We start from the raw sequence: 23,439 nt of genomic DNA on the forward strand, positions 1-23,439 counted from the left end.
AGAAGGTTGGTGGTTCAAACCCACCAGCCACTCCTCTGAAGGAAGACTGGGCAATCTACTTTTGCCTCAGAAACCCAAGCAGGGGTTGCTGTGAGTCAGAATCAACTCGATGGCAGTGAGTTTAGTTTGGGTTTGGTTTGTTCTCATTTATGTAGGACATCTCCCAAATGAATCCCACCACAAGGGCACAACTTGTCCAAATACCCTCTAGGTACAGTGACCTTCCCTAAGCCCAGCCCAGGCTGGAGGTCCTCCAGCGGTTGAGACTGCTAGACATACAGGGAGACCAGAGAGACTGAGGTCCTAGGGCTTTGTGACTTGCAATCACCAGCTGACCACCTACCCCAGAGTCCACTTTTCCCCCGCTAGCCCTTGTCTCCCCTCTGTGATCCCGAGGGCGGAGTATCTCTAGGTGAGAATGGAGCTTGGGTGCTCCACAGAGGTGTATTACCCAATAAACAAGCACGGGCTTTCTTGTGCTTACTTACTAATCTGTAGTGAACAATTTCACAGGGGTTGTACACATGCTTACCTTGCTTACTGGGTACTCGTCCCTGTCAGGGTTTCTACATTTGAAGAGGTTTTGATTCTGTAGGAAAGTGCTGTCAGGTTGGGAGAGAGAAAGATGGCAGCCACACCTGGGAGCAGAATCTTTGATGTGGTGAAAAAATAGGAAAGTCTTTACAACAGACTTAACCTTGCTTGTTGGGTAAGCCAACACTGGTTCTCCCTACTGCTGGGGGGAGCCATCTTCACTCCACCTCACCTTCCCGCTTTTGAAGAAGTGGAGGATTGAAGTTGGGCTCACCTCCACCAACAGACAAGGAAGGCCAAAGTACAGTATTCAAACCAAGCCAAACACACTGTCGTTGAGTTGGACCCAACTCAAAATGACCCCTCCTTGGGTTTCCAAGGCAGTATCACTATGGAAGTAGATTGCCCAACCTTTCTTCTGAGGAGTGGCTGGTGGGTTTAACCTGCCAGCTTTCTGGTTAGCAGTCAAATGCCTTAGGCACTACACCACCAGAGCTCCCAAGTACAGTATTAGTGGACGAAAACTAGAGCTCTTGAACAAGAAGGGTCATTAGAATAAAATGCTAGACTCAGATGGCCTTGTTTCCAATGTGGAGAAGACAGGAGAGCCTCAGCCTCCTTATCTGAAAAACGAGCATTTTACCAGAACCCTTCACGGAGCTAGCTTGATGATTAAATGCATGTAAAGTATTTAGCAGTATTGCCCATACAGTAAGCATTAAGTAAGTGGTAACAATATTAATACCTTGCATTAGTAATCAATAACTTCGATGTCCTTTTTTAATATTACAAAGGATTTTTAACCGTCTGTGTAAACTCTCAAGGCCATTATACATAATAGCCTGGCACAAATGGAGAATTTCTTTCATTGTTTAGGAGAAAAGTTTATTTACTCAATAAGTTTACTGAGAAAATTGGTATTAAATTGTTCGATGTAATTCTGTTTAAAATAAAACAAAAAGGATGATAAGAGGTGAGTAGATTTAGGAATAGGTGAGAACGTAAGACTCTACTCCCTCCAGCAGAAGAGGAAATAATGGTGAGGGAGAGAAGGAGAGAGATGGAGAAATAGGCAAGAACAGACTAGAGGATGACAGAATTGACTGTTAAGGTTTGTGGCGGGGTAACAATGGTGCACAACAACGAAGTGGTGAAGAGAAAATAACTTCAGATAGCAGAGACACCCCCCATGTCTCTCTCTCTCTCTCTCTCTCTCTCTCACACACACACACACATCTACACACGTGTGCGCACATGCGCACACACACACTTCATCCACAGCAACACCTAGTGATTAAAAAGGCATTTCCAAGTCTTTCTCTCTCACACACACACACACATCTACACACACGCGCACACATGCGCACACACACACTTCACCCACAGCAACACCTGGTGATTAAATGGGCATTTCCAAGTCCAGGTCATGTGGACATTCTAGCCTCAACCTTGCCATTCAGATTCTTTGTGACAGGAAGGCTAAGAAGTCATAGGAGACTTGAATTCCAGGCTGGTTTTGTAAGAATCAGCTAGCTGTATGAACTTGGGCAAGTCACTTCACCCACTTAGCTCCATATGGAAAATGAGGCAGTTGAACTGGGCTAACTTAAACCCTTTCTTCTCTAATGCTGAGATTCTAACTCTTAATTATAGGGTCCAGGGGTTGCCATAAATGAGGGTTGGAGACAAGAGATAAGAAGGTGGAAATGAAAGAAGGTAAGGAAAAACATCAGGAGAGGAGAAATGGCAGCAGTTTGCAGTCCGTAAGAGATCCAGCTTTATCCAGCAGGTTCTGCCCAACCCAGCAAAGGATGGGGAGCTGGTAAGAGGGCATGGGGTAGGGGTGGGGCAAGGCTGAGGCTGTGGGAGAGAGCAGTGGAAGGCAGGCTGAGCCTGAGCGCTCTGGCAGAAGACACCATTGTGACACCATCATTTCCCCTTCTTCAGCTTGACTCTGGGAAGGAGAAGTCAGAACCCTTCTACCTCTACTACCTTCTTCCAAGTTTCACTCCCTCCTTTGGCTCCTCAGGACAGGGAGATTGTAATTAAGGGAAATAAAACCAAGATAGCAGGAGAGGTATCCCCAACGTTGACTAGGAGGGTGACTTTTGGGTCCCAGGACTAATGCTGGTGTGGGGGTAGAGAACTGGGGAGTCAGAAAACCAGGGTTTCCATAACACATCCCTTAGCCTCTCCCTGAACCTCAATATCTCTCCTCCTCTTTTTGTGATGACATGAGAATATACAGGTTCTGAGGTTCCCAAAGAAACTGGCCAAAGGCTCATCCTCCTCTACCAGTACCTGGAAATTGATGGGGAGGTGGGGAAATGGGCAAGTGAGGACATCATATTGCCACTGGGTGGTGAATGGGACTCAGCAAATGGAGGCAGACGATTAATGTTAATGGTAGCAGAATTTGGTAACAGAATAGGCGGTTCAAATGTTGGGTTGGGGTGAGTCTACCTAAACACTGTGTGTAGTTCCCCTAAAGGGAGGCATTCCGCCCTCTTCCTTCCACTCGAACATGGTGATAAACACAGAGCAGATGCTCAACAACGCCCATAGAGGAAGGGCCCTCCAGAACCAGTAGAACAGATCGACTCTCCTTAAGGCCCTTGAAGAATGGTCACTTCTGTGGTGAAGCCAAGAGGCGTTGGAGTCTGTCCCCCACTCCAGGACCTCCCAAGAGTATCGTTTCCATGGGACTTACGACCATGCCCTCCCACCTTGGTGGTGCCCCCATCCAACTACCCATTTCTTTATGCAACAAACATTTATTGAGCATCTACCTATTTGTTCCAAGCAAGACAGCGGGCTAGGCCCTGAGCATATATATATGAGCAAGGCTCAGTCCCTGACCACAGGGAACTCCCTCCCAGTCTGATATACAAGAAAGTATATTAGCACTCCAATAGACAGTAACAGTGTGCTAGGGGAGCCCAGGGGAGAGGGGAGTGATCAATTCTGGGGAAGACAAGATAGAGCAGAAGTCTTCACAGAAGTGCTGACAACTGAGCAGGATTCTAAGGAAGGCATAGGAGTTCACCATCAGAAGGCAGGGGAAAGTTCCAGGCTGAGGAAACAGCTTTAGCAAATATGCTGCGATGTGAAGGACACAGGGCAGAGCCACAGGGCTTCAGTTCCACAGGGGTGTGGGGTAGATGAGTCCAGACAACTCCTAGGGCTGACTGGGAATGGCCACGCTGTCACTGCATTGGTCTGCTGGAGCACTGATCCCTGGGGAATCAGGGAAGGGGAAATGTCCAACAACAAATAAAGGGGGCTTTCAGGTGGGGTTCCCCACCCAAGTTCAAGAAGAGGAGCAGCCATCTGTGTCACAGGAAAGGAGTGTGGCCAGGCCAGTCTGGGGCTGGCCTCCGTTGTCTTCGGGTAGGAAACCTGTGCATGCCTTTGTGTGCCTTTGTTTGTGTTTTGTCCTGGTCATCAGTCGTTGCCTAGGAAAGTTCTTTGCCAAAGCTCCAAGTTTGGCTTAGCTGATCCAGGGGAAAAGGAGACTTGTCCACATTTAGGTGGGGAAATCAAAGTGCTCTAGAGGCAGGGACAGGGGAACAGGGCAAGAGCTGGGGCAATCCTGGGCCACTTCATTGAACCCTGTTCTCTAGGGCAACTTCCTGAGCTCCTTACCCATCCTGCTTTCCTCACCCACACCAAAGGCATTAGGGCAGCTCTGAAAGGAAGCCCCACACACCCCTTTGTCCTACCAAGGCTGGCTCCCTCCCACCAAGGGAAGCATCTGCCTGTGGCCGCCGCTGTCCTGCTCCCTCAGGGCTCCTCTGACATACAGGCAAAGGAGTTGGGCTCTGCTGAGCCTAAGGGAGATGGGCGGGGGCCTAGAGTGGCATAGGCAGGTGGAGGGGCTGTCAAGGCTGGGGAGGCAGTAGGGCCAGGCTGAGACGGGGAGGGGGATGTAGGGTGGGGACAGAAGCGGGAGGGAAGAGAGGACGCTGGAGTGGACGCCACCTCCTGGGCACCCCTACTTCCTCTTCCTGGAGACCAGTATCGGCTTCGGAACCTCCGGAGCAGCATAAGGAATGTGATGACCAGGAGGTCAAAGATGAGCTCAGCCATCTCCACCACAGACAGCACAGAAGAGCCAAACCACAGGCTCCACTGGCTGCCTAAGGTAGACAGGAGAGTGACCATCTGTGGGGGGAGAGCCACACTGACTGCTGGGGCAGAGCAGCTGTGCACTCCCCAGCCCCTATCCCCAACGGAGACGTTGTCCTTTATCCCTGGGACTCTGTCCGCCCTACTCTGTCTCTCAGTGGCCCCCTGGCTTCTGCTCTTCCTCCTTGGGAGCACACAGCTTCTGATTACTGGGCCAGAGTCCAAGGCAGCTGAAATTGAGCCATGTCTCAAGGGCCTTCTAGTCATCTGGCATCCCTGTCCCTCCCACCACTCCAGAAACCTCACCCACCCAGCCTGAGCTCTCCTTCTTCCAACCCTCTCAACCTCACTCTCTACTCCTTACCCCTTTTCCTTGGTGCCCTATCTTAGAGGCCCAAATGCTTCTTGTCCCGCAGAAGCAAACCTCATTTTCTCTGACATCCTGTTCAAACCCCCAAAAGAATCACAGGCTCAATGAGGCAGGACATACCGTGACAGACGGAGACTCAGAATTGGTTTTGTAGTTCAGCTCCTTGAAGAAGATGTTAAGTTTGGCAACTCCATTTCTTTGGAGTTGAGGAGAAAGTGGGAAAAAATGACAGAGGATTAACTTCTCAGATGATTACAAACACCCTCCTCTAATTGAGTGTATTAATTAATTGCTCCTTGATCTATTCCCTCCCAAGGATTCCTTTCCAAGGTTGGGACCAGGCTAGGACTGACCTTTTGTTGTTGATGGTGTAATTGTTCTGTCTGGATAGCATCTGGTAGACCCAGTCCTAGAAAAGAATGGGGGCATCAGTGGGGTCACCCCTATACTCTTTAACTTACAGGGTTGGGGAGTTAGGTCAAACATAGCCCATACACATATGACCGGAGAAGTCCACAGCATTCCATACACACACTCACACACATTCTCATATCCCTCTCTTTCCCACTTTACCTGGGATGTCACTGAGGGCCACCGTGAGTAACCAGCAGAGAGTTGGTAGCTGGTCACACTGGAGAGGGAGAAAGGTGCTCAATGATGCAAGGTAGGGCTTTCCCATTCAAACATCTAACTCTGCCCAGCCAAGCAGCCAGCTGCCCAACCTGTGACCTGGGGGAAAGGACACTCACCTGCATGGCTTCCGGCATTTGGTGAAACAGCCCAGGCTATCCATGGAAAAGGCAACCTGCAGCTTATAGTAGCAGTAGCCTGTGGGTGCAGAGAGGTGCCTCAGACACCACAACCTTCTCCACTCTACACACAAGAGGTCTCCTCTTATCTTAAAGATCCCTGGACATTCACTTCACAAGAGCATCATATAGCATTACAATGATCCTCATGAGCATTTGTGCAGCATCAAAACACATATAAGAAATTAAGCTAAGATGGAAAAAACAAAAACAAAATGCATCTATGTAAAGCTGTGTAGGATATGGACAAAAATTTAAACAGGAAAATGGGAATAATTGTGGTATAAGAATAATGGGATTAAACCACAGAGATCCACTTCACACCCACTAGGATGGCTATTATCAAAAAGGCAATAACAAGTGTTGGCAAAAATGTAGAGAAATTGGAACCCTCATATAGTGCTGGTGGGAATATAAAAGGGTATAGCAGCCACTTTGGAAAATAGGCTGGCAGTTCCTAAAAAGGTTAAACATAGAGTTACCCTATGACCCAGAAATTCCACTCCTAAGTATATAAAAGAATTGAAAATATATACCCACATAGAAACTTGTACAAACTTTTATAGCAGCACTATTCATAATAACCAAAAAGTGGCACCAACCCAAATTCCAATAATGGATAGATAGCTAAATAAAATGTTATTTAGCCATAAAAAAGAACGAAGTACTGACACATGCTACAACATGGATGAACCTTGAAAATACTGTGCTAAGTGAAAGAAGCCAGCCACAAAGGATCACACATTGTATGATCCCATTTATATGAAATATTCAGAACAGACAAATCCATAGAAACACGAAGTAGATTAATGGGTCCCAGAGTCTGAAGGGAGTGATGGGTAGGGTAGAAGGACTGGGGAGAGACTAATGGGTATAGGGTTTCTTTTCGGGATGATGAAAATGTTGTAAAATTGATTGTGGTGATGGTTGCACAACTCTGAGAATATACTAATGAACCACTGAATCGTACACTTTAAATGGGTGGATTGTATGGTACATGAATTATATTTCAACAAAACTGTTATCATAAAAAAGAATATATTGCTTAATGGGCACTGAGTTTCTGTAAGCGTGATGAAAAAATTTGGAAATGGACAGTAGTGATGGTAACACAACCCAGTGAACATAATTACCCACTGCTGTCAAGTCAAACCCAACTCACAGCAAACCCTCCTTGGGTTTCCGAGGTGGTATCACTATGGTAGTAGTTTGCCCAACCTGCCTTCCGAGGAGTGGCTGGTGAGTTTGAACTGCCAGCCTTCTGGTTAGCAGTCAAACACTTTAGGCACTATGCTACCACAGCTCCTCTATGCTACCAGAGCTCCTGAACATAATTAATGTTACTGAATTGTACATGTAAACATGGTTGAAATGGCAAATGTTTTATTATACACATTCTACCACAACTTAAAGAAAAACCTCAATGAGATATCACTGCACACCTACTAAAGTGGCATAAACAAAAAAAACTGACAACACCAATTTTGATGAGAATTGATATAGAACTCATATGGTGCTGGTGGGATTGTAAAATGGCACAATCTCTTCAGAAAAGGTGTGGCAGGTTCCCATGAAGTAAAACATACATCCTCCCTTTCAACTTTCTATAAGGTACTTACCAAAACAAATGGAAACATAGACAAAAGGGGGGAAAGTAATAATGAGATTATGGATGCCACCATCCCCATTTACCAAGTTCTAAGTAACATTATAAGGAGGTCTGGTGCTACAGTGGTTAAAGCATTCAGCTGCTAACCAAAAGGTCAATGGTTCAAACCCACCAGATGCTCTGAAGAAGACAAATGAGGCAGTCTGCTTCCCTAAAGATTTACAGCCTTGGAAACCCAATGAGGGTTTCTATGAGTCACAATTGATTCAATGGTAGTGAGTTTGGTTTTGGTTTGGAAGTAAGATTATTTCATCATTCTTGCTACTTTTAGTCACTCAGACTTCCCTCTTATATCTCCCCCAGTATGGCGGACCCATTTTCTGACACAATCCCTATAACACCCAGTCCTCACAACTTCCCAGCAATCAATAGTGTTATTTTTCTCTCACAGATCTTTTTCAAACTCTCAACAACCTAGAAACAATGTTTGGGAGGTAGTGGGCTAGGAGTCCCAGCTCTGCATGTCCTGGGACGTGTCACGTCCTCCCTCTGGGCCTCAGTTTGCTCATCTGTGAAAGGAGAAGATGAGCAGAGATGGCCTCTGAATTTCCCTCCAGTTCTTTTTTTTTTTTTTTTACCTTAAATTTTTATTCTGATTTTGGTGAAAGTTTACAGAGCAAATTTTGTTTCATGTCATTGACTTCAATCCCCCATAATGTAGCAGCTCTCTTCCCACTTCTTCCCCCATAGTTACTTCTTCCCTGTGTCCTTCCCTCCCATGCACTGCTGCCCCCCCACACTAGCTGTGCAAACACTGCCCTTCTGTTCTCCCATGACTGATAGATTGATCACTCCAAGGAGTGTACCCACCTGATGTAAATGTTTACCCCATTTACCTGTCTATTGTTTGGCTGGAATCCACAGAAGTGAGTTCAATTTCAGACCTGAAGGGTAACTAGGGGCTATAGTCTCAGGGGTCTCCCCAGGCTCTATCACACCAGCAAACTTGGTCTTTTCTCATGATTTTGAGTTTTATTCCACATTATTCTCCCACTCTATCTAGGATCTCCTGCACGGATCCCTCTGCATTCTCTCCAGTTTCAATGTGCTAGGCTCCTCTAAGTTCAGAGAGACAAGAAATGGGAGACAGCAGGAGACAGGAAATACAAGCAGGGGGAGCTAATAGGGGCTGTGCAGACCCAGGGAAGAAATGAGGCTGAGTGAAAGATAAACAGACAACCAGGATGGGGAAGTTCACTAAACTCTGGGGTGAAACAGTCCTTCAAGAAGGGAGATAGATGCCTCCATGTCTGCAGTGTCCGTGGCCATGTTTCCTGAGGAGTGTGAAGGCGCTATCTCCCCCGGCATTGGCAACTGGCCTACCTACTATCACTCACCCAGTGGGAGGGCAATGCCCAGGGGAGCGCAGGGAGAAGGAACCATGGGCGGCCTGGTCAGCTTTGCCAGCCAAGGCCAACTCTGGCTAGATAAGAGCATGTGCACCAGGAATGCAAATTCCCGAGCTGATATATTTTCTTGTTTGGGATTTGCTCTCTGTTTCCTAGTACACAGCTTCTCTGCTGAATAACTCTGCTGAAGTAGAAAGAGAAAGTAATTTGTCACCCCTAGTCCAAGATGAGGAGGAGATTCCAGTGCTCACAATTATTTTTTTGATTGTGTCCTCCTACGAGTAAGAAATTTTTAAACAAGCACCTCCAATATGTATTTGATTTATAAATTACATACCTGTACTATTAAATGTATACATTGTTGTTGTTGTTGTTGTTATGTGCCGTCGAGTCGGCCCCGACTCATAGCGACCCCTCCTTGGGTTTCCGAGGCAGTATCACTACGGAAGTAGGATTGCCCAACCTTCCTTCCGAGGAGTGGCTGGTGGGTTTGAACCGCCAGCCATCTGGTTAGCAGGCAAGTGTCTTAGCCACTATGCTACCAGAGCTCCCAATGTATACATAGGTACATTGTAAAACATATATAATATAGAAAACATTAAGGAAGGACATCAATACATGTAACTTCTAATATTTTCTTCCTGCACCTCAGTGAGTAGCTTGTGTGCCCCTCCCCCACCCCACCTCCCCAGCACTCCAGTTTGGAGACCAGCATCCTAGAGGCTGAGTAAGGTGTAAGCAAAAAACATTCCTGCTAAGCAGCCCAAGGGGTGAGCTGGGGGCACGGTTGACAGAGCAGAGCATGGGCTGAAACCTCAGTGGGCAGAGTAAGGAACCACTGGGATGACTGCCCCTTCCGGCTCAAGATTTCCTTCACGTGCTCTTCCTTCCTTATGCTGCAGATTATTTTTAAACGGGCAATTCCTTGACAAACACACAGAAGCCAAAACAGAGACAGAGAAACTGTGAGGGAGGAACAGAGGGAGTAAGAGGAAAACAGAGACAGAGACTAAGGGCTGAAAAACAGGCAGAAGAGGAAGAATTCATCAGGGCTGCTGGGAGTCAGAGGCTACCCCCACAGAGAAAGGAGAGAGCTGATGGGAAAGTTCTGGGGTCACACGGGGAGGGACAAGGGGCTCCCAGGAGTCTCACCCCAGGAGTTATGCTTCCAGTAGTCACAAAACTCCACATCCTGGGGCTTTGGATAGGAGATATAGGCACAGCCACATTCCTTGATCATGTTCTCCTGGAAGCAGGAGTGAATACACACCTGGAAAAGAAGAGAATGAAGAGGAAAGGAGGTTCAGACCTGATGGACCGTCCGCATTCACTCTGCACAGCCCAGATGGAAAAGTGCAGGAAATGACAAAAATTCCCTGCGCTGCACCTCCAGCCCTCTTTCCACAAACTTCCCTACCAGGCCACACCTTCAACCCCCTTGCCCGCAAAATAAACACTCTGCAGCCTTGACTGACTGGCATGTAGGGCCTCACCTGCTGAGTGTACTTGGAAAAGTAAAGGTTCTTGACGGGGATATCGCTGCCATTCTCAGTGCAGTCGCCATAGTTGCCCCCAAGTCTGTCCAGAGTTTCCTGTGAAACCCCACACCAAGAGGTCAGAAGTCAGAGCAAGTGGCCCAGGCCACTACCTGGATCCTGTCTTCCCTCAGCCTCAGGGGTATCTCACACCCTTCCAGCCTCTTCTATTAGGTCACCATCTCGAAATATGTGTCCCCAGTAGCCCCCAATGTCCATCCCAGCGCCACTTCCAAGGACACTGAGCCCAGAGAGCCATTCTTAAGTATCCCCTGATCCCTTTCTCAGCACCTTCCCACCCAAAGCCCACTCCCCAGGTCCCTACCTCCCAATGTCCACTCTGCCAGACTCCTTGTCCCTCATTTCTGCTTCTGAAGACCTCCATAAGCTCAATCCCCACCCTACATGACCTCCCTCCACAGTCTCTGGCTGCCAAGTTCATCTTCTCAGACCCTTTCTAGTTTAGAGCTCTCTGCCCAGGTCTCCCAGTCAGCCTCCTTGCCTTCTTCATGCTGATGGAGGTCTCCACACCAGGCCTCAAATTAAAGCCACCATCATCCATGAAGGCAGGCTCATTCTGCCCGTGCACCATGACCCTGGCCCCCGTCACCGTGGACAGCAGCGGGATGAAGTCATTCTGCTCTGTGCGCAGCACCAGGGACAGGCCTGGTGACATAAGGGGGTGGGGAGAGAGAAAGAAAGAATGTGGAGATGGATACCAACTCATCTACCTGGCCTGGTCTCTAGGAGATCAAGGCCAGAAAGACCTACAAATGGATTTGGCACCCCGGCAGGTGATATAGTGGTTAAGGCATTTGGCTGCTAACCAAAAGGTTGGTGGTTCAAATCCACCAGCTGCTCCACAGAAGAAAAATGGGGCAGTCCGCTTCCATAAGGATGTACAGCTATGAGTTGGAATCAAATTGATGGCAGTGAGTTTAGGGTTTTTGTTCTGTTTTGTTTTGTTTTTGAGCTGGAGTCAAAGAAGGGCTGGTGGTACAATGATTAAAGCATTTGGCTGCTAACCTAAAGGTCAACAGTTCAAAACCACCAGCCACTCCACTAGAGAAAAGACCTTGCAATCTGCTTCCACCAACCACCAAACCCATTGCCGTCATGTTGATTCTGACTCATAGAGACCCTAGAGGACAAAGTAGAATTGCCCCATACAGTTTCCAAGGCTATAATTTGTATGGATGTAGACTGTCACATCTTCCTCCTACAGAGTGGCTGGTGGGTTCACATTACCAACCTTTTGGTTAGCAGCTGAGCACTTGACCACTACTCCACCAGGGCTCCTTCCATAAAGATTACAGCCTGAGGAACCCTATGGGACATGGCTTAGTTATCTAATGCTGCTACAACAGAAATACCACACAAATAAGTGGCTTTAACAAATTTATTTCCTCACAGTTTTCAAATAAATAAATAAATAATCCACTGCCATCAAGTCAATTCCAACTCTTAGTGACCCCCATTGGGTTTCCAAGACTTTCAATCTTTATGGAAGTAGATTGCCTCATCTTTCTCCCATAGAGTAGCTGGTGGGTTTGAACTGCAGACTTTGGGGTTAGCAGCTGAATGCTTTACCCACTATACCACCAGAGCCCCTTTCCTCACAGTTTAGGCAGCTAGAAATCCAAATTCAAGTGCCGGTTCTAGGGGGAGGCTTTCTTTCTTTGTCAGCTCTGGAGGAAGATCTTTGCCTCTTCTGAGCTTCTGCTCCTGGGAGATCTTTACGGGGCTTGGCATCTCTCTTCCCCCATCTCTGCTGTACTCACTTATTTCACCTCTTTTATATCTCAAGAGATATTGATTCAAAATACACCCTATAGTAATCCTGTCTCATTAACATAATAAAGAATCCATTACTAAATGGGAGGATAACCACAGGCATAGAGGTTAGATTACAACACTTATTCTGGGGAGACACAATTCAATCCATAACAGTTCTACTCTATATGGATTTTACTTCATATAGATATAGACTAAATCCATATGGATAAATCCATATAGATTTTACTTCAATCCATAACAGTTCTGTCCTATAGGGTTGCTTGCTATGAATCAGAATCTACTCTATAGCATACAAGAACACAGCTGGAGTATGGAGGTAAGCAGGAAGGCCTGGGACAGGATTTCTTTTATACCTGGAATGGACCATGCAGTGCCCAAAGGGGAGAATGAACAGAGAGGACTCCTTTCAGGAGAGAGGTGGACATGTGGTGTGAGGCCCAGAAGGCACACAGCATCTCCACTTACAGGGATGTGAGCAGAGGTATATCTAAGGTATGGCAGGTATGGCACATGCCCTGGGAACCATTTGAAAGGGGGAACCAATGAGCAGTTTCTATTAGTCAACACTGTTTCCATCCCCAGCTGTAAGATCCTTCAGCAATTTAAAACTAATTGCCATAGGCTCTATATTCCCCAGTTGGATGTGAGCTCAAGGCCAGTGAATGTAGGCTGGCTGGTGGGAAGGGCCTGGGATTGAGGGAAGGGGGAAGTGCTCACCATTGTTGATCCCAGGCAGAGAAGACATCCAGAGGTTGGAATTGTTCTTGTGATTGAAAGTGTAGCAGTTCCCATACATGAGGTGGTAGAAGCGAGAATAATTCCTTATCAGAAGAGAAAGAGTAGAGTCACAGGAAGTGTAGGGGGTCAGAGGGAACAGGGAGGTGAGGCAGAGGAAAATCTCCACTTCCTCAAACTCCGCTGCACATATGGCTTTCAGAGCCATCTGTTTTCTCATCAGATAGCTTTACATAAGCTCTTCAGTTGTTCCTCCCAACAACCTGTGAAGGTACCATTCCTACATCACAGAAGAGGAAGCTAAGGTTCAGCGAGGTCAAGTAGCTGGCCAAAGGACACAGTCAGTGATGATAAACCTGTGACTCAAGCCCAGGTCATGTACCTTCTAGCCCAGTGCTCTTCCCATCAGACTACCCAGCCTCACTTACGTGCTGTCTCGTGGCTTCTCTTGTGTTGCTATTTTGCATTATGAAAACTATTGCAGTAACTTCTCACATGCCTAAAGCTTGGGTACCCAATTGGATTGTGAGTCCCTTGAGGACAGTACCACAGCTTGCTCCTTGCTATACAGAAGTAAATTGCCCAGCTTTCCTTCCGAGGAGTGGCTGGTGGGTTCGAACCACCAGCCTTCTGGTTAGTAGTCAAATGCCTTAGGCACTATGCTACCAGAGCTCCTATATAGGAGATAGTTAATAAATATTTATTAAGTGAATAAATGAAATGGAGAGAGGAAGAGAACAGGGTTAGAGGAAAGAATGAGACCAATGGAGAGCATGGAGCTGAAAAAAGATCAGATCCCTGGGCAAGAATGAGGCCAAGTGTCCTCCTTAGGCCTCCTTCTTCAGCAAGTCTCAAACTGTAGAGCCTAAACTGGGCTGTGACAAGTTTGAAAAGGGAGGAAAAGGAATCATAGCAGCAACATAGGTGCAAGAGGGATAGAATTTGGCAGCAAATCATAGGTTCTAGAATAGAGAGGCTGTAGGGGGTTGTAGCAAGAGCCTGCAAAGGGGGTAGAGGAGATCTGTGTTCTAACTACCCTGCCATCTTGGCGCTGGTGATGGGAGCAAGGGAGAAGGAGATGAGGCTTTAGTCTGTGACAGGCAGGGAGGAATGAAGAGAGAGTAGGAAGGAAGAGAGGGCTGGCAGAGATAAGGAGTGAGGAAGCTGAGTTCTAGCTGTATAAAGTTGAACAAATCACTTTTTCTAAACTCATTCTCCTCATCTGTAAAATGAGGAGATTGGAACAAGATGATCTGGCCTTGAAGAACAAACGCATAGAATAAGCACTAGCTATTACTTTTGTTGTTGTTCTTATTCCTATTAGCTGAAACAGTGGCACATTCTAGGAAGTGCTAGGACGTCAGCACTGCCAGAGCACAGGCTGGGTTCAAGGAGTAACTGAAGAAAAGGCTAAGAGTGAGCAGAGACCAGAGCTGAAGGGACTGACAGCCCCGCTCCCTGGGAGAACAGAGGAGTGAACATCATGGACAATATTTGGCCACTGGAAGCAACAGATTAGATGGAACAGTATGGGTAGATTTTAAAATCATAGAGCTTAGTGGAAAAAAAGTAAGGGTCTTTTTTTCCCTCAAAAACACACACAAAGAGATATACATTAAGCATATTAATATCATTGTCTACGAGAAGCATTATAATGCAATGGTTAAGAGCACAGATTCTGGAACTAAATTACTTATTATCTGAATCCCGACTTTAACAAGTATTAGCTGTGGGGCCAAATAAATTACTTAATCTCTCAGGGCCTCAGTTTCCTCATCTGTAAAATGGGGATAATAAAAGTACCTACCTCATAGGAGTATTGTGAGATTTAAATTATGCTTAGAATGGTACCTAGTAAATAATAAAAACCAAAAAAAACCACTGCCATCGAGTTGATTCCGATTCATAGCAGCCCCCATTGGGTTTCCAAGGCAGTAATCTTTACAGAAGTAGATTGCCCAGTCTTGCTTCCACAGAGTGGCTGGTGGGTTTGAACCACTAACCTTCTGGTTAGCAGTCAGATGCCTTAGGCACTGTGCTACCAGAGCTCCTTAGTAAATAGTAAGCACTATGTAAATTTACTATTAAGATTATAGGGAAACAGAATGTATAAAATTAAAAGGACAGACAATAACAGATGTTAGGGAGAATGTAGAGAAATTGGAATACTCATGTATTGCTGTTGTGATTATAAATTAGTGCAACCACTTTGGAAAACAGTTTGGCAGTTCCTGAAGTGAATAAACGTAAGAGTCACCATGTCTTTTAGGTGTGTCGATTTCAACTCATAGTGATAGCATGTGACAGAGTAAAACTGCCCCATAGGTTTTCTAGGTTATAACCTTTACAAGAGTGGATCACCAGATCTTTCTCCAGTGGAGAAGCTGCTGGGTGGGTTCGAATCACCAAATTTCTGTTAGCGGCCATGTGCTTAACTGTTGTACCACCAATGATTCCACTCAGATGTATATACTCAAGAGAACTAAAAAAACATATCCACACAAAAACTTGTACATGAATGTCTACAGCAACATTATTCATAATAACCAAAAAGTAGAAACAATCCAAACATCTATCAACTCATGAAGAGATAAACAAAACATAGTATATTTATATAATGAAATTTGGCCATAAAAAGGAATGAAGTTCTGATACGTGCTATGGCATAGATGGATCTTGAAAACACAATGATAAATGAAAGAAGTCAGCCACCAAGGGCCACATATTATATGATTCCATTTATATGAAATGTCCAGAACAGGCAAATCCATAGAGATCTAGTTGGTAGTTTCCATGGCTGGGAGAGGGGGAATGAGGAGTTACTGTGAATTGCTATTAAAAAAAAAAAAAAAAACACTGCCATAGAGTCGATTCTGACTCATAGTGACCCCCATTGGGTTTCCAAGGTGGTAATCTTTATGAAAGTAGATTGGCTCATTTTCCTTCCACAGAATGGCTGCTGGGTTTGAACCATCAACCTTCTGTTTAGCAGTCAAATGCCTTAGGCACTGTGCCACCAGAGCTCCTTGTTAGTTGGTACAGGTTTCTTTTTGGGAGTGATAAAAATATTCTAAAATTAGATGGTAGTTATGCCACTGAGTTATATAGATTAAAAGGGTGAGTTTTATGCTATGAGAATTATATCTCAATAAAGCTATTTAAAAAAAAAAAGGATTATATTTAAACCAAAAATATTCCCTGAAGTGTTCTTTAATCCAAAGAACAGTTCAGCTTAACTAATAAAGAATATCTGCTTTGAGCGTTGTGCTCTTTTAAGATCTATCTGTATAGGTTGAGATTGACAACAGCAACTGGAAAGGTTAGATAGGACACTTAAGGGGCAGGAACAATTTAGAAAAGGAGGGTGAGAATGGTTGCACACTCAAGGAATATAATCGATGCCACTGAACTGTACACGTAGAAACTACTGAATCGGTATATGTTCTGCTGTGTGTATTTTCAACAACAACAACAAGAAAATAAAGTATATATTTAAAAAAATTATAGAGAGAGGGGAAAAGGGTGTAGGACGTGAAGGTGGAATAAGAAAATCATGCTAAAGAGCTTCACTTTGATTCTGACAGCCATGAGAGAGTGAAGGATTCTGATTCCAACTGATTCAGAACAGTGAAGTATAAAGCCACCTGTGGTTGCAGAGTGAAGGAAGAATTTAGAGACAAGAAGACAAATTGGGAGGTGATTACAATAATCTAGGTGAGAAATAATGAAGTGCAGAGCTAAGGTGACCTAAGTGCCGAGACAAAGATGAAGTACATGGACTTTCCGTTAATGATGAGAATGGCAGCAGATGGAAGGTAGAGTCAGAGGACCAGGATGAAAACTGCAGATGGGAAGGCAGGAAGGTGACAGTTAGAGCCACTCAAGTGGCAGGTGTGGGCTGACCCAGGCTCAGGTGCTGCTACTGCCACATTTCCCAGCTGCCAGCTTCTGTCTTCAAAACAAACACAAAGACTGGAGACGGGAACAAAATCCTGTGCTGGGCAGAGTGAGTGCAAGGGGTAAGGAGTAGGGGCAGAAGCAGTTGACACCTGGCCCTGCTGCCATTTTCTAGTGACATAGGAGAGGAAGGTTCCCTGCAGAGTGGAGTGCTTCCTCAGGACCCGTCCTCGGGCAAGCAGAGACCCCCATGAAGTGAGGAACAGAAATAGGAGAGGAAGGTAGGCTAGGAGGGGCCATAGTCTACAGAAGGACCTCCTTCGCTCTTAGCCTCTCCCAGCCCTCGAGAGCTGGCAGGTGCTGTGACTTCTCTGCGAGGATATTATGACAAGGAGTGGTAACAAAGAGAATGACTGATAGGCATTACAAGAGCGTGGGAAGAATTCTTAGCTGGGGCTGCCTGTGACCTTGGACAAGTCACTTCACCTCTTCGAATACAAGAATAATGAGACTGAAAGCACTTTGTAGCTTACAAAGAGCTCTCCCATTTGTTATCTATGCAGTTGGTATAACTCTTGAGGCGGCTGTTATCATCTTCATCACTTGAGCCAAAGTGCCAGGAGGGCAAGGATTTTTTTTTTTTTTTTCCTTTGATGTACCTCAAGTACTGAGAGCAGTGACTGGCACATAACCTTGACATTAAAAAATATTTGTTGAATGAATATTAAATTAATCTCTCCCCCAACCCCATTTTATAAACAAAGAAACTGAGGCTCTGAGGAGTGATGTGAAATGTTCAAAGTTAGCTGGCAAGGAAGGAACACAGCCAGAGCTGGAATTCAGATGTGGTCCCTAAATCCAGGGTTATTTTTCCATCACACCACTACTGCCCATGTCATCTGAGAGAGGAAAGTATAGGACCAGGCCCTTTTGAGTTTTGATGCTAGTGAAAAAGAGGCCTCAGAAAGATAGAGACAACCAGGCTTCTAGCCCTTGGTTTCTCCAAGCGGAACTCAAGGCCCAAGTTTCCCAGAGCATCCATATGGAACTATCCCAGCAGAGCAGGGAGAGGCAAAATCTGCAGGGTGATCCCTTGGGGCAGAAGCATGGGCCTAAGATCAAGCCTTCCCCTTTCCCTGCTGGTAGGCACTTATTTAATCAACAAGCATTTTCTGGGTCTCACCCAGGCTGGCCCAGGAAAAGGGGCTCTATCAGGAGCACAGAGCCAGGCAGGAAGGACTCACGCCTGGCTGCAGGAGTTCTGGTTGAAGCGGCAGGCAAAGATGAAGTTGTCTGGTGTGTCCTCCTCCAGGGATGGTGAGCCGTTAGGCAGACGCGACAGAATGTTGATGTAGTGGAACCGGTACCACTCCCTCACTGCGTCCACCCCTGAGGAGTATGTCTGGTAGAAGCAGTCCGATTTGTTCTTGTTGCACTGGACGTAGAAATCAGAGGGTAAGAGGGCCAGCAGCACAAGACAGGCAGCAGGGCAAGGCCATGGTCGAGGAATGACAGGTCTAGGGTCCTGAGGACTGCTGGAAAGGGGTGAGGAGCCAGTGGTGGGGAGTGATTGGGCAAAGGAAGGAGTCCTTGGGTGGCACAAATGGTTAAGCGTTCAGCTACTAAAGGTTGCTGGTTGGAACCCACCCCAGAGGCAACTGAAAGAAAGGTTTGGTGATCTGTTTCCAAAGGTCACAGTCTTGAAAACTGTATGGATCCCAGTTCTACTCTGAAACACATAGGGTACCATGTCAAAACAGACTCAGTGGTAACTAGTTTGGTTTTGGGGCGGAGGGAGGAGACCAGGAGATGTGCACAGAGGGTTGCTGTTCATTTATATAGCCTCTAAGGAAGGGTAGAGGGAGCTCTGGTGGCGTAGTGCCTAAGGCATTTGACTATTAATCAGAAGGCTGGAAGTTCAAGCCCACCAGCTATTCCTTGGAAGGAAGGTTGGGCAATCTACTTCCGTAGAAATATCGCCTCAGAAACCCAAGGAGGGGTCGCTAGGAGTCAGATCCAACTCCATGGCAGTGAGTTTGCTTTGGAAGGAAGGGTGGGGTAAGGAATCTTCCCCACACTTCACTGATGGGAAGACTGAGTTTGTCCCAGCAGCAGGAGCTGGGACTAGAACCCAGGTTTCCTGGTAGAATGACCCACTCTTACTAAAGGGAGCATCCTTTTCTCATTCCCTCTGCTCCTCTCCCATTTCTTCTCTTATTCTCTGTTGTATTTTTTCACAGGTAATCTGGGGTTACAAACAAGATCCATTCCTAAACGTATCTTTAAATCAAATTTGTAAACAGGTGCATATGGTTCTTATTTAGCCTTACTTTAGTGCAAGAAAAGGAGCTCTGGTGGTGCTGTGGTTAAAGCATCGGGCTGTTAACCAAAAAGTCAGTAGTTCAAACCCACCAGCTGCTCTATGCGAGAAAGATGAGGCAGTCTGCTTCCATAAAGATTTATAGCATTGGAAACCCTATGGGGGCAGTCCTACTCTGCTCTATGGGGTTGCTATGAGTCAGAATTACTTGATGGCAGTGGGTTGGGTTTGGTTTAGTGCAAGAAACAGTAGTTAAAGCATTGGGCTGCTAACCAAAATTTGGTCACCAGCTGCCCACTGGGAGAAAGATGAGGCAGTCCACTTCCGTGAAGATTTACAGCCTTGGAAACTCTATGAGGCAGTTCTACTCTGTCCGAAAAAGGGCCACTATAAGTCGGAATCCACCCAATGGTAGTGGGTTTGGTTTTTTTGGTTTTAGTGCAAGAAAAAGGCTCCAAGACTTTTCAATGATTTAAAAGCTGCACCTGCAGTAAGTGAAGATGATTGTGATAAAGAATTTGTTGCAATTAGGGGTTGGTTCAATCATTTCAGAGTGAGGACAAATTTACATAACATTAAAGTTGTTGTTATGTGCTGTGGAGTAGGACCCCACTCATAGTGACCCCTCCTTGGGTTTCCGAGGCAGTATCGCTAGGGAAGTAGATTGCTCAACCTTCCTTCCGAGGAGTGGCTGGTGGGTTTGAACGGCCAGCCTTCTGGTTAGCAGTCAAGTGCCTTAGGCACTATGCTACCAGAGCTCCCTAACATTAAAGGGTGTACAAATTATCATTAATTCAGACTTTCCTAACCCAGGGACTTTTTTGGTTTTTTTTCATCTTCTTTACTGTCTCCTTATTCTCATTTTAGACCCTCAGAGCCTTAGCTCCTCACCACACACGAGGTACCTGAGTATGATGGAAGGGAGTGGGGTGGGAAAGAAGAGACCAAAACCAAAACCAAAACCAAATCCAAACCCACTGCCCTCGAGTGGATTCTGACTCATAGCGACCCCATTGCATTTCCGAGGTGGTAAAATCCTTACGGAAGTAGATTGCCCAGTCTTGCTTCAGCGGAGTGGCTGGTGGGTTTGAACCACCAATCTTCTGATTAGCACTCAGATGCCTTAGGCACTATGCTACCAGAGTTCCTTGGGAAAGAAGGGAAGATGCCTGTAATATTGAAAGGTGCATTTTCCACAGCAGACATGACTCCCTGCTTCATAAACGCTACATGTAGGCCTCCAGCTAGGAGACCGCACAAGCCGATGGACAGAGAAATGTTATTATTCATTCATTCATTCCCAGCAAGCCTACTGGGTGCCCCACCACCACTACTTCATATCACTAGGCAACAGAGGCGGGGTCAGGACAGGGAGAGGAGTCCTGGGAGAAGGAGAAACCAGTAGGGTTAGGGGTGAATGGGCGGGGCTTCTCCCGTAGGTCGGTGGGCGTAGCCACCTGGGGGCGGGCCTTACCAATTGGAAGCCAATCTTCCAGTCCCTCCTGTCCACCTGGGGGTTGTTGTCCTGCACGCTGGAGGATGCGCTGCGGGCATTGCGGGACTTGTAGGGTGGGGACGGCACCTGCACGCGCTGCAGGGGATGCGGCAGGGTCCCCAGGAGGTCGCGGCGGCTGCGAGGATGGGCCCTGAGGATGTCAGAGCAGTTGTATTTATACAGGTCGAAGAGTGTCTGCTCTGTGATGCGGTCCAGCTCCTCCAACTTTTCTTTAATTTCGGGATATCTGGAGGGGGGTGACAGGAAAAGGGTCGGACTAGAGGGCAGCCTCACGCGAATCCCTGGCCCCTCTGGGCCTTCTTCATCTGAAACCGGTGAAGTCAGTTCACCCCGCAGTGTGGGTGGAAGCGCTGAAGCTAGGCCGCTCGCTCAGGTGCACCTAGGACTATCTTTAGAGGGTGGGGGAAGAGGTGTAAACAGGTGTGTCTGAGGGAGGACATGCAGGCGACAGCGAGCCCCGGCGGAGACAGCATTTATTGTCGCCTGTTTATTGAAAAAGAGAAGCGGGAGGTGCCTGTCGGAGTGACGCTCTCCTCCTACTGGCTTTGACTAGAAGGAAACCCGGAACTTGTCTTTTTCCCAAGGCAGGAGAGGGGTGGGCCTTCTCGTGGGCCCAGACTCTCCCAATGACGCGTGGTTTGCTGACCATCTTGTCTTTTATCCCCTCAGGTAAGGGTGGCCCTTGAGACCTTCCAAATCAGGGGCTCTCAACTACATGTTTAGAAATCTCCTGAGGAACTTTAAAAAAAATACTGGATACCACACTCCCCACCCCACCCCCAGAGATTCAGTTTAATGAGTTTCAAGTAGGGACAAACATCGTAAATTACATACTATCTAGTACAATCCTCACTTTCTCCTCATTACAGCCATCTCCGTGAAAGTTCAGAATGGCAAGGCCTTAGAGATAGAATGTACCAAAAACCAACACCTAGAACTAGGAGGTGAAGTAAGCAAAATCTCAGAATAGAGAACATTCTGTATACTGTGGACAAAAAGCTGGAAAATGAAATCACCAAACCAATACCACTTAAAATAGCATAGACATCAACTACTTAGGAATAAATCTAACAAAAGATGTGCAAGACTTCTACATTGAAGACTACAAAACCCTGCTGAAAGAAATCAAAGACCAAAATAAATAGAAAGATACACATGTTCATGGACCAAATGACTCACTATCGTTAGGTTGTCTCCCCAAACTGATCTTTAGTTTCAACATAATCCCCATCAAAATTTCAGCAATTTTGAAGAAATGGACAGGCTAACTCTTAAGATTTAAATGGAAATGCAAAGGCTCTAAAATGGCCAGAACAATTTTGGAAAGGAAGAGCAGAATGGAGGACTTACTCTACCTGACTTTGACTTACTATAAAGTCACAGTAATCAAAACAGCATGGTGCTTGCATCCAGATAGACAACAGATCAACAGAATAGAGTTCAGAAATAAACTCACACATATATGGTCAACTGATTTTTGACCACACCATCAATTCAATTCGATGGGAAAAATAATTTTCTCTCTCTCTCTTTTTTTAAAAACAGATTGTTTAAGCCAAGGAGTGGCTGGTGGGCTTGAACTGCCAGCCTTCTGGTTAATAGTCAAATGCCTTAGGCACTATGCCACCAGCGCTCCCTCTACCCTTCCTTAGAGGCTATATAAATGAACAGCAACCCTCTGTGCACATCTCCTGGTCTCTTCCCTCCGCCCCAACCTCTACCTTACTAAACTCATTGCCTTCCACTTGATTCTAACTCACAGCAGAGTAGAACTGCTCCACAGGGCATCCATGACAGTAAATCTTTACAGAAGCAGATTGCCACAACTTTTTTTTTTGAGGAGTGGCTGGTGGGTTCAAACCATTCACCTTTCAGCTAGCAGCCAAGCACTTAACCATACCTTACTATATACATAAAAGTTAATTCAAGATGGATCATAGATCTAGCATAAAACTCAGGATCAGACAGACGTTAAAAGAAAACATAGGAGATATCTTCATGATCTTGGTGTAGGCAAAAATTTCTTGGACAAAACTCTAAAAGCATAAACCATAAAAGAAAAAATTGATAAAAGTTCATTGAAATTAAAGATTTCTGGTCATTAGGACAGCATTTAGAAAATGATTAAGTAAGCCACAGACTAAGAAAAAATATCTAACAAAGGACTCATCCTGAAATATAAAGAACTAAAAACAAAAATAAAAAAGCCATTTTTAAAGGTGCAAGGAAGAAGTTCTAAGGTGTGTGCTTGGCATTCTGAGAGACATGTTTATTATTTGTAATTTAAAAAACAGCAATAATGAATTGTTGTTTTTATGTGCCGTTGAGTTGTACCCAATTCACAGGGACCCCTCCTTGGGTTTCCAAGGCAGTCATCACTACAGAAGTAGATTGCCCAACTTTCCTTCCGAGGAGTGGCTGGTGGGTTTGAACCACCAGCCTTCTAGTTAGCAGTCAAGTGCTTAGGCACTATGCTATCAGAGCTCCTAAGCAATGATGAATAGTATATATTCAATAAGGAGTCCTGGTTATGCAATGGTTAAGAGCTCAGCTGCTAATCAAAAGGTCAGTAGTTCAAACCCACCAGCCTCTCTGAGGGAGAAAAGACCTGGTGATCTGCTCCCATAAAGACCAGTTCTACGTTGTCATTATGAGTTGGAATTGACTGGACAGCACAAAAAAACATATATTAAGCATTTACTACAAGCAAGGTACTTTGGTATTAGAATGTCCATTATTTAATTTAATCCTCAATGTAACTCTGTTAGGTACTATTAGCC

General features: G+C 45.8%; 1 protein-coding gene across 1 annotated transcript in view; it reads right to left on the reverse strand.

Annotated features, from left to right (window-relative positions):
* Positions 1-4,317: 4,317 nt before the first annotated feature.
* Positions 4,318-23,439, reverse strand: part of SCNN1A (sodium channel epithelial 1 subunit alpha) — a 29,874-nt gene continuing 10,752 nt past the window's right edge. The window contains exons 2-12 of the mRNA XM_007937196.2: positions 20,618-20,885; positions 18,068-18,258; positions 12,909-13,012; positions 10,897-11,060; positions 10,353-10,451; positions 10,012-10,129; positions 5,782-5,860; positions 5,606-5,663; positions 5,386-5,441; positions 5,153-5,228; positions 4,318-4,698 (exon numbers count right to left, since the gene is read on the reverse strand). Of these exons, the coding sequence (XP_007935387.1) occupies positions 4,318-4,698; positions 5,153-5,228; positions 5,386-5,441; positions 5,606-5,663; positions 5,782-5,860; positions 10,012-10,129; positions 10,353-10,451; positions 10,897-11,060; positions 12,909-13,012; positions 18,068-18,258; positions 20,618-20,885 (1,594 nt within the window). The remainder of the gene's footprint in view (positions 4,699-5,152; positions 5,229-5,385; positions 5,442-5,605; positions 5,664-5,781; positions 5,861-10,011; positions 10,130-10,352; positions 10,452-10,896; positions 11,061-12,908; positions 13,013-18,067; positions 18,259-20,617; positions 20,886-23,439) is intronic.

This window comes from Orycteropus afer, unplaced genomic scaffold (assembly GCF_000298275.1).
Source record: "Orycteropus afer afer isolate SDZICR_OR568_19922 unplaced genomic scaffold, OryAfe1.0 scaffold00040, whole genome shotgun sequence".
Taxonomy (NCBI): Eukaryota; Metazoa; Chordata; class Mammalia; order Tubulidentata; family Orycteropodidae; genus Orycteropus; species Orycteropus afer.